General features: G+C 51.6%; 6 protein-coding genes across 6 annotated transcripts; 4 read left to right on the forward strand and 2 right to left on the reverse strand.

Moving 5' to 3' along the window:
* Positions 1 to 1,354: 1,354 nt before the first annotated feature.
* On the reverse strand, positions 1,355 to 2,836 carry PMZ80_008777 (uncharacterized protein; the record flags this gene model as incomplete). Its single annotated transcript, XM_064877176.1, has 1 exon — positions 1,355 to 2,836. One exon carries the CDS (start codon positions 2,834 to 2,836, stop codon positions 1,355 to 1,357), a length of 1,482 nt encoding a protein of 493 aa, XP_064726678.1.
* Positions 2,837 to 3,482: 646 nt separating this feature from the next.
* GAL1 (galactokinase) lies at positions 3,483 to 5,021 on the forward strand (the record flags this gene model as incomplete). Its single annotated transcript, XM_064877177.1, has 1 exon — positions 3,483 to 5,021. The coding sequence occupies one exon, from the start codon at positions 3,483 to 3,485 to the stop codon at positions 5,019 to 5,021; it is 1,539 nt and encodes a 512-aa protein (XP_064726679.1).
* A 580-nt stretch (positions 5,022 to 5,601) lies between these two features.
* DAL2 (Allantoicase) lies at positions 5,602 to 6,804 on the forward strand (the record flags this gene model as incomplete). Its single annotated transcript, XM_064877178.1, has 1 exon — positions 5,602 to 6,804. The coding sequence occupies one exon, from the start codon at positions 5,602 to 5,604 to the stop codon at positions 6,802 to 6,804; it is 1,203 nt and encodes a 400-aa protein (XP_064726680.1).
* Positions 6,805 to 6,898: 94 nt separating this feature from the next.
* On the reverse strand, positions 6,899 to 8,971 carry PMZ80_008780 (uncharacterized protein; the record flags this gene model as incomplete). The annotated part of the gene is made up of 1 exon (XM_064877179.1): positions 6,899 to 8,971. The coding sequence occupies one exon, from the start codon at positions 8,969 to 8,971 to the stop codon at positions 6,899 to 6,901; it is 2,073 nt and encodes a 690-aa protein (XP_064726681.1).
* A 699-nt stretch (positions 8,972 to 9,670) lies between these two features.
* Positions 9,671 to 10,885, forward strand: PMZ80_008781 (uncharacterized protein; the record flags this gene model as incomplete). Its single annotated transcript, XM_064877180.1, has 1 exon — positions 9,671 to 10,885. The coding sequence occupies one exon, from the start codon at positions 9,671 to 9,673 to the stop codon at positions 10,883 to 10,885; it is 1,215 nt and encodes a 404-aa protein (XP_064726682.1).
* Positions 10,886 to 11,235: 350 nt separating this feature from the next.
* PMZ80_008782 (uncharacterized protein) lies at positions 11,236 to 12,168 on the forward strand (the record flags this gene model as incomplete). Its single annotated transcript, XM_064877181.1, has 3 exons — positions 11,236 to 11,334; positions 11,381 to 11,964; positions 12,012 to 12,168. The coding sequence occupies 3 exons, from the start codon at positions 11,236 to 11,238 to the stop codon at positions 12,166 to 12,168; spliced, it is 840 nt and encodes a 279-aa protein (XP_064726683.1).
* Positions 12,169 to 12,488: the final 320 nt, after the last annotated feature.

Genomic DNA, 12,488 nt, shown 5'->3' on the forward strand with positions numbered 1-12,488 from the left:
CAGTGTGAGAAATGCCTGGAATGGGACAGTGTACGGAAAAAAGATCACTTGTTCTTGCTCAAACCCTGCGATATATTCCCTACCTCTGAGCGCTTATGTCACCGTCAGCTTTGCATCTTGCCCTGGCACCCTGGGGGCTGATCGATTATGGTCGAAGCATAAGACTGGATATGTCGGTGTGAAGTTTAGAGCCACCGATGGTGTGGAGCAAAGGCGGATCGTGAAGGCTTGCACTGCCCTGAAACACATGGAAGTGAGCACCAGTGAGTGAGGGGTCTGCCACGATGAAAGAGGATTGGTTCAAGGCGAAGACGAGGGTGCAAGCCCACCACGCAAATCGGGGACTGATTGAGAAACAGCAAGCACCTGTGACCAGGCTGGTAAGCCTGACTCACTTGGCGGCTGCAGATATGTGGGAAAGTCAACGTAGGTAAGACCGGACGCCTATCCGTCCAGCGTATCGAAGGACAGGCGAAGGCACATTGGAGGGGACGCCTGCGAAGCACATGCAGTCAATTGTCGCAGCCAGATGCCAAGAAACGGCGAATCGTGGCAGCAACCGCCGACATGACGTAGACAGGCTGTTTTCCTCTCTCACTCCATGGGGCTCTGCTTTGGTTTCGACCCTCGCCAACGGATGATGTGCATGGTACCTTACAGGATCTACAGGAGTCGAGCTGCTCGTCGTCAGTGGCCCTTGAAGCTAGCGTCGATCAAGAACAACGTAATCATAGAGTATGGAGGTCTCTGGTTGCTGTGAAGCAACTTGTAAGACGTTGCCGAGGGGGTCCCCATGCATGTACATCAATCCGGCATGCACAGCAATAACAGCCACTCCTCTTGTGCAACACTATCAGTTCTAGTACTAACAAAGGGACCGTATCGACGAGCAGAAGAGTCGACGACTCAAGTTAGTACAGTGTTCCCGAAACTTGAAGATTGGTATACGGCGATCTTTCTGAGACCGTGAATGGGTGGTTGTATACGATTATTATTAGATCACTCTTAATGGTTTAGATCTAGCGTATACCTAGTTCGAGGTGGTTTAGATATAGTTTACGGTGGTTTAGATCGAGTTCAAAGTGGTTCAGATCTAGTTTAGGGTAGTTTATGGTTAAAATCCAGTTCGACGTGGTTCAAGTCCGGATCGAGGCCGAGAAGGGACATTATTAAGACGAGGCGATCAACTATTGCAAGGAGGATGCCATCAGTAAGTCGAGATTGGGTATCATAATTTTCGTTTGGCGCAGGAACCGACCTTCCTACACCGCTCGATGGCCTTATATCTATACCAAAAGACCCAGACACTTTGACCAGAGCAAAGTCCATGATCTTCTGATATGACCCGTACATGCTACTCCACAGCCACATACTTCTTCTCCTTCTTATCAAAATTCATGATCTTTCTCTTCTTGTGCGCTTCTGCTAGCCGCCACCGACAGTACGTCACTAGCATATCCTTGAGGACGCAGAACGCTAATCCACCAGCAACACTCCGTCCCCATTTCGTGGCGAAGAAGCCTACCCGGCCGCTGGCAGGATAGTAGTTCCATCTTGTTGAGATCCAGGAAGCTGGAAGCGCGAGCGCGAGGAGGTCACCAGCCGCGGCCGCGACCGCGGGCAGGAGAAGCGAACCAATGACCATTTGACCAATACTTGAGGTGTCGTCCATTAGTTCGTTGTCGCCGAGGAGTTGGTGGACGCGCCCTCGTTCTCTGGGGGCTTCGCCGTTTGCGTTGGCATTGGCGTGTTGTGCAGCATGTATGTGTTCGGCGATGTCGTCTGCATTGCCTGCGCCCTGCGCGTCTTCATCGTCGCTGTCTTCATCTCCAACGGCAGCATTCATATTGACTTCGAGTTCGAGGACCATCCCGCCACCTCCACCTCCACCATCTTCAGCCTGTTCCGCTAACTCTGCTTCGTGCTCCTCCAGGATATCTCTCATGTTGCCTTCTTGTCCTTCATAGCCTTCTTCCCGCCTCGGCATTACCTCTTCTATCCACTTTCGATTCAGCTCTCCAAAGCACTTCTCGTAGCTCCAATCGTAGAACTGTTTGAGTGTAGGTAGGAGGACAAAGAACGTACTAGCCGATGGTGGCCAGTACGGCGCATCCCAGTCTATGAATGGTCCACCTAGGTTTTGTGGCAGTTGCGTGGAGAACAAGGCGATACTGCCCATTGGTAGGACGAAGTCTGCATAACGGGTGCGGGAGAAGATAAGACTGAGAGGGATGAGGGCGTAAGAGTAGACGTGACCGCGCCTTGAGTTGACGGCCCAATTGAATATCTGTTGGTCATGCTCACGGCCAAAGACGAGGTATGTTGCTAGACGGCCGTGGGCCCAGCAGCCTGATAGGATGGTGCCTAGGAGAGATACACCCAAGCCTGGGAGGACTAGTCTTGAATATTGCTTGTCAAGCCGTCTGCATAGCTGCACCAACGGGTCGACTGGGCGCTGGAGCTTGATCTCTGAGCGACATTGCGGACATTGAATTATGTCTGGGGTTGGTCCCGATCTTCCCCCTCCTGAGCGGGATCGTGGTGATTCTTGATCTGCTACCCAATCTAGCAGGCAGGCTTCATGGGCTTGGAGACTGCAGGAGCATGGCGATCGCCAGGCCGTGGGAGGGTTCGGTGGAGAGGGAAGGTCTTCATCTTTGGTTGATAGGCATATCCAGCACTTCTCGAGCGCCGAGGTTGATTGTCTGGTAAGTGCACGGGGCCGCTCTGCTTGATCAGAATCTACTTCTGCATTTGTGGAGGATTGGTCTCTTATGTCTGCTGCGGAATGATTGACGAGCTCAGGCTCCGAGCCGGTGGGGGAGGATGAGGCCATCTTCAGCAGTGGGATGGCGTGGGAAGATGTGGACGGTATTGTAAAACACGAGAACAAGACAGAGAAGCGCCACTCTCTTCGGTGCCTTCAAGTTGCAACTGCAAGAGTATAGCTGGACAGTGTTGTGTTTGCTACCACTACATGCGCTGTATCATGACCGGTGATTGACAGCAGACGGGCAGCACGCGAAAGCAGCAAGCGTAATGGAGTCAACAATGACGCCTAGCTGCAGATCGGGTACTTGTGCAAACAAAACAAACTTCCTCCGGGGTAGCATTGACTCTCTCCTGGGATTCATCAAACTTGGAACGTTGCAATCCCGCAACGAGTGGATCATACTAGTAGTGGGAAAATCTCCTTCTCGATGAATTCTGTAGCTCTTGCCAAAAGGAATGAAACCATAGCCGGTAGGTCGCGTGCTTTCGAATTCGTCTAAAAGCTTCAAAAGGGTTGCAGGGCGTCAATTTCGAAAGCAGTTGCCAGAAGGACCGGCATAGCCTAATTTGGAAGGCACAGCTTTCTCACCCAGTGGTTCAGATTCAACTTATCGAACATTATTGAATTGACTTCACAGCACAACAATCGTCATACATCCCACCGCCTTCTGCACACAGATCCTCTGCACGCCAGAGCAGAGTAGGCCAAAATGGCGAAAGCGGTGCCAAGGGTCACCTCCGTGGACGAAGTATATTCGAACACGACAGCCGGAGCGCTACCAGAGCAGAAAGCTCGCTTCAAGCATCTCATAGATTCGTTCACCAAGGCAAACGGTGCCAAGCCAGATTTCGTTGCCAGAAGTCCAGGAAGAGTCAACATCATCGGAGAGCACATCGACTACTCACTATACAATGTGTTGCCTACAGCTGTGACGGTGGACGTCCTTGTGGCTGTGAAAGTCAAGAAGTCTTCGTCGGAGACAAACATCAAGGTCGCAAATACCAATGACACAAAATATCCAACCGCAGAGTTCCGTGTACCTCAGGAGGGCGATGTCCACATTGGAGAGCATGATTGGTCGAATTACTTCAAAGCCGGCCTCCAAGGCTCTGTACAAATTCTGAGAAAGGAGCGCGGCAAAGACTTCAAGCCGAAGAGCATGGATGTCATGATCGATGGCAACGTTCCTGCTGGAGGTGGGCTATCAAGCAGCGCAGCTTTCGTCTGCGCCTCGGCTTTGGCGGTGATGGCTGCGAATGATTTTGACATCTCAAAACAAGATTTGCTCGACCTCTGTATTGTGTCTGAGAGATCTGTTGGCGTTTACTCAGGAGGCATGGACCAAGCTGCAAGCATATTCAGCGAGAAAGACTACCTGCTATATTGCCGCTTCTTTCCAGAATTTTCAGCTGAGCACGTGGCGGTACCAGTGGCCGACCCGGAGATCACCTTCCTCATCGCACAGTCTTTTGTAACGTCCGACAAAGCCGTCACAGCAGCCCGACACTATAACTTGCGAGTAGTGGAAGTGACGCTGGCGGCGGTTGTTCTAGCAAAATCCTTTGACATCACGCTCAATCCAGATTCTTCGTCTCTCGGCTTCAGCATACGCAACTTCCAGGAAGAGCTTATGAAGAAGCTTGGCAAAAGAGATTCGCCAGAAGACAAGCAGCTCGACATGATGATCAGTGTAGTTCAGGAAAAGCTGACACAGCAAACATACAGCAGAGCAGACGTTGCCAAGTTCCTAGAAATCGATGTCCCGGCCCTCGAGAAGGCATATTTTTCGAAGTTCGAGGTTGAAGGCGACACATTCAAGCTCCAACAGCGAGCGCTGCATGTCGTGGAGGAAGCTCGCCGCGTCATCGCGTTCAGAGACACCTTATCTTCCAATGCTGGCAATAAACTGAACCAAGATCAGCTCAACTATCTTGGCGATCTCATGAACAAGACGCAAGACTCATGCAGAGATGTATATGAATGCTCATGTCCAGAAATCGACGACATTTGCGCTATCGCTAGGAAGAACGGGGCTTTGGGATCCAGACTGACAGGCGCAGGATGGGGCGGATGCACGGTACATCTGGTACCTCAGAATAAGGTGGAAGCTGTTACTGAAGCGCTTAAGAGTGACTACTACTACAACAAGTTCCCAGATCTTTCCGCCGAGAAGATGGAAGACGCAATCGTGATCAGCAAGCCCGGTCAAGGAAGCTCACTCATCACTGGGGAAGCACTGAATGTGTGAAATGATCGATCATACTGCCCTTGGCTGGCGCTGGTTCAAATTACTGTAGAACCCATTTGAGCCGTACAAAGAGATTTAGAAGTTATCACGCTGGAAAACAATTGTCGATGGCTCTTGCGTTGCATCTTCGCAGTTGTCTTCTGCCCAGTAGCCCAAAGCAAGCTCGACTGTTTTCCAGGTCGAAAGGTCCCTTATCGATGCGGTATCGAGGTCACGTGCCACCATCTGGGATCACCGAAGCGGGGTGTGGGCATCGGTGACTTCCGCTCGTAGGAACAAAGTTACTGCTCCGGTGACGCTCTCAGGTGTTTTGATCGAGTAAAAGATACCCAGCTCGAGGCTCAAAGACGCGATACACAACAAAGTGTGAAACTAGCTGAATGATATATCAACAACAAAGCATATTGCTTTTGACTTCCTTCCCACCTTGTCCTTGTTTCCCTCCCCCGTAACACAGCCGGAACACGAACGAGCGGTACTTTGACCGCGCAGGAGAAGCCTGAGCAACCGGGCGCATTGCTTTCACGCAATTGCCCCAACAGCAACATCTCTTCAAGCCCAACCCAAAGAAACAAGCAACATGGAAATCCCCTCCATCTCCCAAGAAGCCCTCGACAAAGCCACCTCAGCCATCTCCCTCGCCGACCCAACCACAACCACAAACTCCACCTCCTCCATCCACGTCACCAAAGTCCCCTCCCCCCTAATAGACACAACCTTCTCAACACACACAAACCTCAGCACGATCGTCCTCGGCGCCTCGATCCTATCCCTCAGCGACGAGTACTTCGCGTCCGCGGCAAACCTGCTCACGCCTACACCCGCGATCCGCAAGCCAGGCGTGTATGTGCACACGGGGGCGTGGTATGATGGGTGGGAAACGAGGAGGCATAATAGCAAGCCGTTTGATTGGGTTGTGGTGAAGCTGGGGTGTGTGGGTGTGATTGAGGGAGTGGAGGTTGATACGGCGCATTTTAGTGGGAATGAGGCGCCCGAGGCGGGGTTGGAGGGGTGTTTTGTGGCTGAAGAGGATGAGCAGGCCGGGAAGGGTGTAGCAGAAGACACTTGGGATAAGTGGGAGGAAATCCTGCCTAAGCAGGCTTGTGGGCCGTCGCAGAGGCAGGCGTGGAAGGTGGCGGGTGTTGGTGTTGAGGGGAGGCAGTGGACGCATTTGAGACTTAAAATGTTTCCTGATGGGGGGATTGCAAGGCTACGGGTATATGGGAGGGTTGTGCCGCCGCCGTTGCCGAGTGGTGCGGCTGGTGCGGGTGCGGAACGGCCGTTGGAGGATCTGGCGAGTGCGTTGAATGGGGGTGTTGCGGTCGAGTGCTCGGATCAGCATTTTGGGACGAAGAGTAATCTCGTGTTGCCGGGACGGGGGAAGGACATGGGTGATGGGTGGGAGACGGCGAGGTCGAGGACCGTGAGACATACCGATTGGGCGATTATTAAGCTGGGTTTGAAGGGCAAATCGATTGAGAAGGTGGTTGTTGACACGAAGGACTTTAGAGGCAACTTTCCGAGAGGAGTGAAAGTGGAGGGGTGGCCGCAAGAGCCGGCTAAGGCTGCTTTGTCGGGTGAGCAGCCGAGGGCTGATAGTGCTGGCTGGGTGCCGCTGATTGATGGCGAGAAGCCGTGTCAAGCTGATACGGAGCATGTGTTCGAGGGTGATGAGCTTGTTGCGTCGGTGCCGCTGGAGGATTGGGTCTGGACTCATGTTAAGATGACTATAATACCTGATGGTGGTGTTAAGAGATTGAGGATAATGGGTAAAAGGGCTTAGATTCCAAAAGTTGGCTCAGCAAATATTATCTCATTCGGTTCTCTGCTCTACTGTACCTTCTTAAGATTGCGACCGCTCGAGAATATTTGGAATGCTAAGATTCGACATCAGCTTCACCAAGATGACTCTGCACACCTTCCATATCTTCTTCGTCGTCATCCTCGATATCCTCGAGTACCCTCGGCTCCTGCCTCAACCTCACAGTAAACGGTGTATAAGCAGGAGTAGTGCTCAACCTCGTGCTGGTGTTAAGCAGGAGCTCTTCCCTCTTTCTTGCGGGAGTGACCGCAGGAGGCGGACCAAGATTCAATGCACCTTCGTCGCCTGACCGTCGCTCAGCAAGCACCCTTCTCAGTCTGGCGAGGATGTTTCTAACAGCTCGCTTATCCTGTCGATCTCGGAAGGCATCAGCATCGGATTTCCGTCGTTGCAGCTCGAAGGCTTTCAGCTGCATCTGGCGGAGACCTTGTACGGCTCGCTGTTCCGTGCGGTATTGGCGCAGGCGGTCGGCTTTGTCGGTCATATCGAGTAGAGACTGCTGTTTCATCTGGATGGCTATGAGGGCTCTTTGTTGCAGAAATTGGTCTGCTCGTTGATCGGCGACTGGCTCGTTGGTTTTGACCCATTCGGCCGTGTCGTAGGTAGTTTCGATGACTGGTCTGATGATTCGTTGTAGAATTGATGTCTGATATAGAGCGTCTGCTTGGGCATTGTCTTCGCGGTGGTCGTGTACCTTTTGGTGCCATCGGAGCAGAAATTTTCTGGCAGCATTCATTTTGACGGTCCTGCGCATCTGCCGGTAGGCCTCGTCGTATCGAGCATGTTTACGGTTCTTGAGGAAGGTCTGCCATTTGCGTGTTGCCCACGTGGCTAACCACTCTCGTCGCTCTTTGCGGTACCTAGTCAGACTTTGTAACTGGCTGAGTACGCGCTTCATGAGAAAGTACTCCCGAGCGTCTTCCGCTGTCAAACTGAGGTCGTTCAGCTTCCCCATCTTAGCTCGCCATGCGGTGATTGATGCATGGCACAGAGTGTTTCGATTCTGGCCATCTGCTGTTGCTTGATGTTCTTGCATTACGACGGTCTTCTGCACTAAGAGCGATAACGCAGACTGCAGCAGAGAGGTTTTGTTTTGTGCGTTGCGCCTTCGCAGCATCTCTTCAAGTTGAGCTTGCTGTGCTCGACCGGCTCGAAAAGAGTCTACGAGCTTCTGCATGACAAATCGTTTGAGCTGATAGTCCTTGTTTCGTACGAAGGTTGCCTCTCGACTGGCTAAAGTCCACTTGTATAGCGACACACCTTTCATCCGGTCATCATCAATTGAAGCTACTCGCCGCACTCGATATTCATCTGAGATTTTGCCTAATGCATTGCGAGCAAGACGGCGATAGTAAATCTGATCAGCCCGGATTTGTGAGTTGCGCAGATCTTGGAAGACAGCTAGACATTGCTTGAGCACCTTGCGCTTCAGACGAAGCTCATACAGCGCATCAGCCCGTGTTTCGAGCTGTCTCTGCCTGACTGTATCCAGAGCATCTCTCCACACATCAAGTGTTTGGCGGGTAAGAACAGCACGATCACGTAATTCAGCTTGGCGCCACATCAGGGCCATGTTGGGAGGAGGATTGTCAAGGTAGGCATCATCCAAGGGTGCTTCGACTGTCTGATCGCCTAGTGCCGTTTCTGTTGGATAGTAGCCACTTCTCGTGATGTATTGTGAATCGTCCGCACTTGCAGGGCGGTGCTGCGCCAGTCCAGCATGCAGCGAGGCTCGTGACAGCGGTCGTCCTACGTGCTCGGATATGCCATCCGAATGTCGGTCTTGAAGATTCTCAGGCGCATCTTGGGTGGTCGCATCATCATCATACGAGAGGACTATGCCTTCGTCCTGTAGAATGTGTTCAAACTTGTGGTAGAGAGATTCGCCCGGCGTGGCAGGATTGAGTAGTTTCAGCAACACATTGAAGCATGCTCTATCTTGATGCTGGCTCAGACGTCTTTCATCGAAAATCTCGCCGTATGCTTGCAATAGCGCGTCCTTGGGTTGTTCTTGCGAGTTCGGGTCATTTTGAGCGCGTATAACGATCTGGTGGAGAATGTCAATATCCTCCTGTTCTAGTCGTCTTTGTTGCGTGAGGGTCGCAGTTGGTGTGCGGCCTTCAGACATGTTCTCGGCCGCATCTTTGCTAGACGAGAGCAACTGACCTGAGGTCTCGTGCAACAGCTTGAGATACCTTAAAAGTACTCGACCATGCCACAGTTGACAAAACAACGAACACGGCAGGCGCTTGGACCTCGAGACGCGTCCGAAACGCGCTAGTGTTGAGCATATCACGTGATCAGAGTCCGGATTTTGCAGGACTCGATCTCTATCCTCCTAAAGTACATACGGTAAGGATGGCAGACATGCTGGCTTACCGATGGATGCACAAAGCGTCCGAACGATTAGAACCGGAGCAGCTAGAGAAGGATCATAGCATTTGCTTCACGTGTGGTTCGGAACTGTGTCGGATCTCCACAAGTGATCCCTGCCTCATGCGGGCTCCTACTTTGAGGGGATTGAGGAGAACCTGCATCTCTTGTCCTGGTATCGGTCGATACTACTGCGACGCGGCATCGGTTGCGAGGATGGAATGACATGGAAGGGCTTATGCAAATGTATCGTGGAGGGCAAGGTAAGCGCTCAGGATATAAATGCATGTGATCGTGTATATCTGGTGTTTCGGAACATACGATGATAGTACAAGCTGCTTACAAGACTCGTTATTGATTCTCAACATCTCTGATTGAAGACGAAGCTGTCAACTTGGTATTTTACTTACACACCTTTTGCTTCTTCAGTATCCAGCCAGTACACAGTACAATGATGGCAGATACCTCAGAGGCACAAGACCAACAAGTCCCTCTGGCAGCCCAAATACCACTCGAATCATTTACACTGCCTACGTTTCCCCCAGCTGCTTCTCACCTCCGGTCATTGACGCTAACATCTGACATCAATCTGAATGACTATCAATCAAAGCATTTGCATCCTGGCACGTTCGAGCCCTCGACAACTTTGCCAAAGTCGATAACCCACCTCACATTGGAGCTATTTAGCCTTGGCTTTCCAGCACCCTTCCTGAAGGAATTAGCGAAGAGTCTTCCGAACTTGCAAAGTCTAACCTTGTTCAGCTGCCTCATTGATGGTCTCGACGATGCAAGTCGCAAAGACACTCTTGCCTTCTTCAAGTCTACAGCTTCAACCCTTAAGGAGTTGCACGTCGTTGACACTTTCGCCCGGGTAGGCTTCTGGAAGGAAGTTGGAGACATTTTCTCCTCAAGCAATGCAACTTCAGGAGATTCAGATGCTGGTCTGAAGGTTCTCGAAGTTTCTTACACCTACCGAGGCCACCATGAGTCCGACTTCCTAAATCGCACCGCTGGCGAAGAATGGTCCGCGCTTATCACGCCAAGTTTGATGGGAGTTAGCCTCAATTTTGCTGCACCGCCGGAAGACGAGTCAGATGTGGGCATGCAAGCCGAGAAACCCGAGGATCAGGAAGAGCTGAAAGCTCAAGACGGGATTCTGCCTTTCGCATCTGACGGACGTGCTAGTCTAGCCATAAGACGAAAGTTCGAGGCATTGAGTACAAGAAAGCAGGGAGCAGGAACAATGCTGAAGGTATTAAATCTGAGCATGTTCGCGCTGAGGCCAGCTGAGGTTGGCGAGGTCTTGTATGCTTGTGCTGCAGCTGGAAATGGTGATGAGGGGGTTGTGGGGCTGACTGTGAGTATCCTGCTTGAAGAGAAGTGGCTTGAGACTCTAAGCAAAGAGCTTGCTCATCATGATGCTGGAAAAGCGCTCGAAAGCCTAGAATTGACAGGTGTGCCGGGTGACAGCAGCACTGAGGTGGCTGCTGAGGACGTCGAGAAACTATTGATGAAGAGCGAAGAGGGCATGAAGTCGCTAGCCAAAGCGTGCCCCAAAATGGAAAGGTTCGAGATGACCATCTTGAAATCACGACGGATAGGTAGCGTTGTCTGGGAAAAGGAGGGAGAGGGCTGGAAAATGCATAGAGATACTAGAGGTGAAGCGTAGGGAGCCATACTTTGTTTCAATACAGATGATAGTCTAATGACGGCCATATGGGCATGCATGATCCCCTTTTGTGGTTTCGAAGCTCTCAATGTCAACCCTCTACTGAGGAAGACCACAAAAATTCAGCGAACAGAAGAGTGGAAGGCACGTCCGTTCACCACTGTACACGCCTACCCACTAATGACGCGTTTTCCCTGTTGACAGGGTGACGTCAGAAACGACTTCTTCTGCACATGTTTCCCAGGTCGTTATTGTGTGCCAACTTGAACATATTTTTCCCCTCGCCCTTATACACAACGTCAATACTGCCTTTGAACCACCTGGTACAATTTTACGCTCAGGAAACTACCATGGCTGACGTTGCCCACAAAGTGCAAGATGTGGCCAAGGAGGAAGCATCCAAGGTCTCTGCAATGACCAAAGATGCGGTCCAGTCTCAAGCATATCTGGTAGGCCAAGTTTGACGAAAGAGGAACAGACACTGACGACGGACAGTACCCTATTAAAGGAGTCCTATATTTCCTCTCCCACCGCGACCTATGGCGTCCCCTGACCTCCAAACTGGCAGCGGTGCTCACCACCTCGATTGGCGTGACGACCCTGATGTTTCTAGTCGCATACGTGCCACAAATGGCAATCATGGCTTTCACGTCTGGCCCTGTTGCAGCCGTCTCCGCAGCCCTCCTGACGCTCAGTGAGAGCTCCACGATTGTCAACATGCTATCCCGGACATTCTTCATGGAGGATGCATTGGTGGATACGTTCGATGGGACACTCCTCAAGAAAGACTGCACGAACCTGGTTAGCGGAGGACGACAGATCCAATCTGGAGGCGACACAATGGCACGACTAGGCAAGTTGGCCAAGAAGCCATTCGCCAAATTCACACCGAACGCTATCATCCGATATCTACTCTATCTCCCTCTCAACTTCATTCCTGTTGTTGGCACAGCCATATTTATTATCCTACAAGGCAAGAGAGCTGGCCCAACGTCGCATCAGAGATACTTTCAACTGAAGGAATGGAACCAGAGACAAAGAGAGGTCCATATCGAGCAAAACCGAGGAGGATACACTTCGTAAGTTCACCTTGTCTTCGGTCCACGAGCAATACTAAACATGATAGTTTTGGCGTTACCGCCTTCGTTCTCGAGATGATTCCCTTTGTGAATCTCCTTTTCGTCTTCACGAACACTGTTGGCGCCGCTTTGTGGGCCGCAGATCTGGAGAAGAATGCTGGAACTGCACCGAAGCTTCGAGAACAAGCTAAGAAAGCCGAGTAAGGCGGACTGGTGGTGACGGACTGGTAATGGATGACTTCAGAATGGACAAGACGAGCTGGCTGAAACGAACTTGGTCAGGGTCTTCCACCGCCTGCCAGGAGGGCACCGGAGCTGTTTTGGTGCGGCAATGAGTGGCAGAGGTATCGGTCGAAACAATCTTATCCAAGGAATTTCACCGCTTGCCAGGAGGACGCCAGAGCTGTAGACGAATGAACTTCTTCGACACCGCACCAGAGAGAGACAGATGTTGCATTGACTTGATACGGAGGCCTCCCCAGGTACAACCATAGACACACATTGACATAAGCAAGCAATTCATC

The sequence above is a fragment of the Knufia obscura genome (genome assembly GCF_036327395.1).
Source record: "Knufia obscura strain CCFEE 5817 isolate CBS 148926 chromosome Unknown scaffold_12, whole genome shotgun sequence".
Classification (NCBI taxonomy): domain Eukaryota; kingdom Fungi; phylum Ascomycota; class Eurotiomycetes; order Chaetothyriales; family Trichomeriaceae; genus Knufia; species Knufia obscura.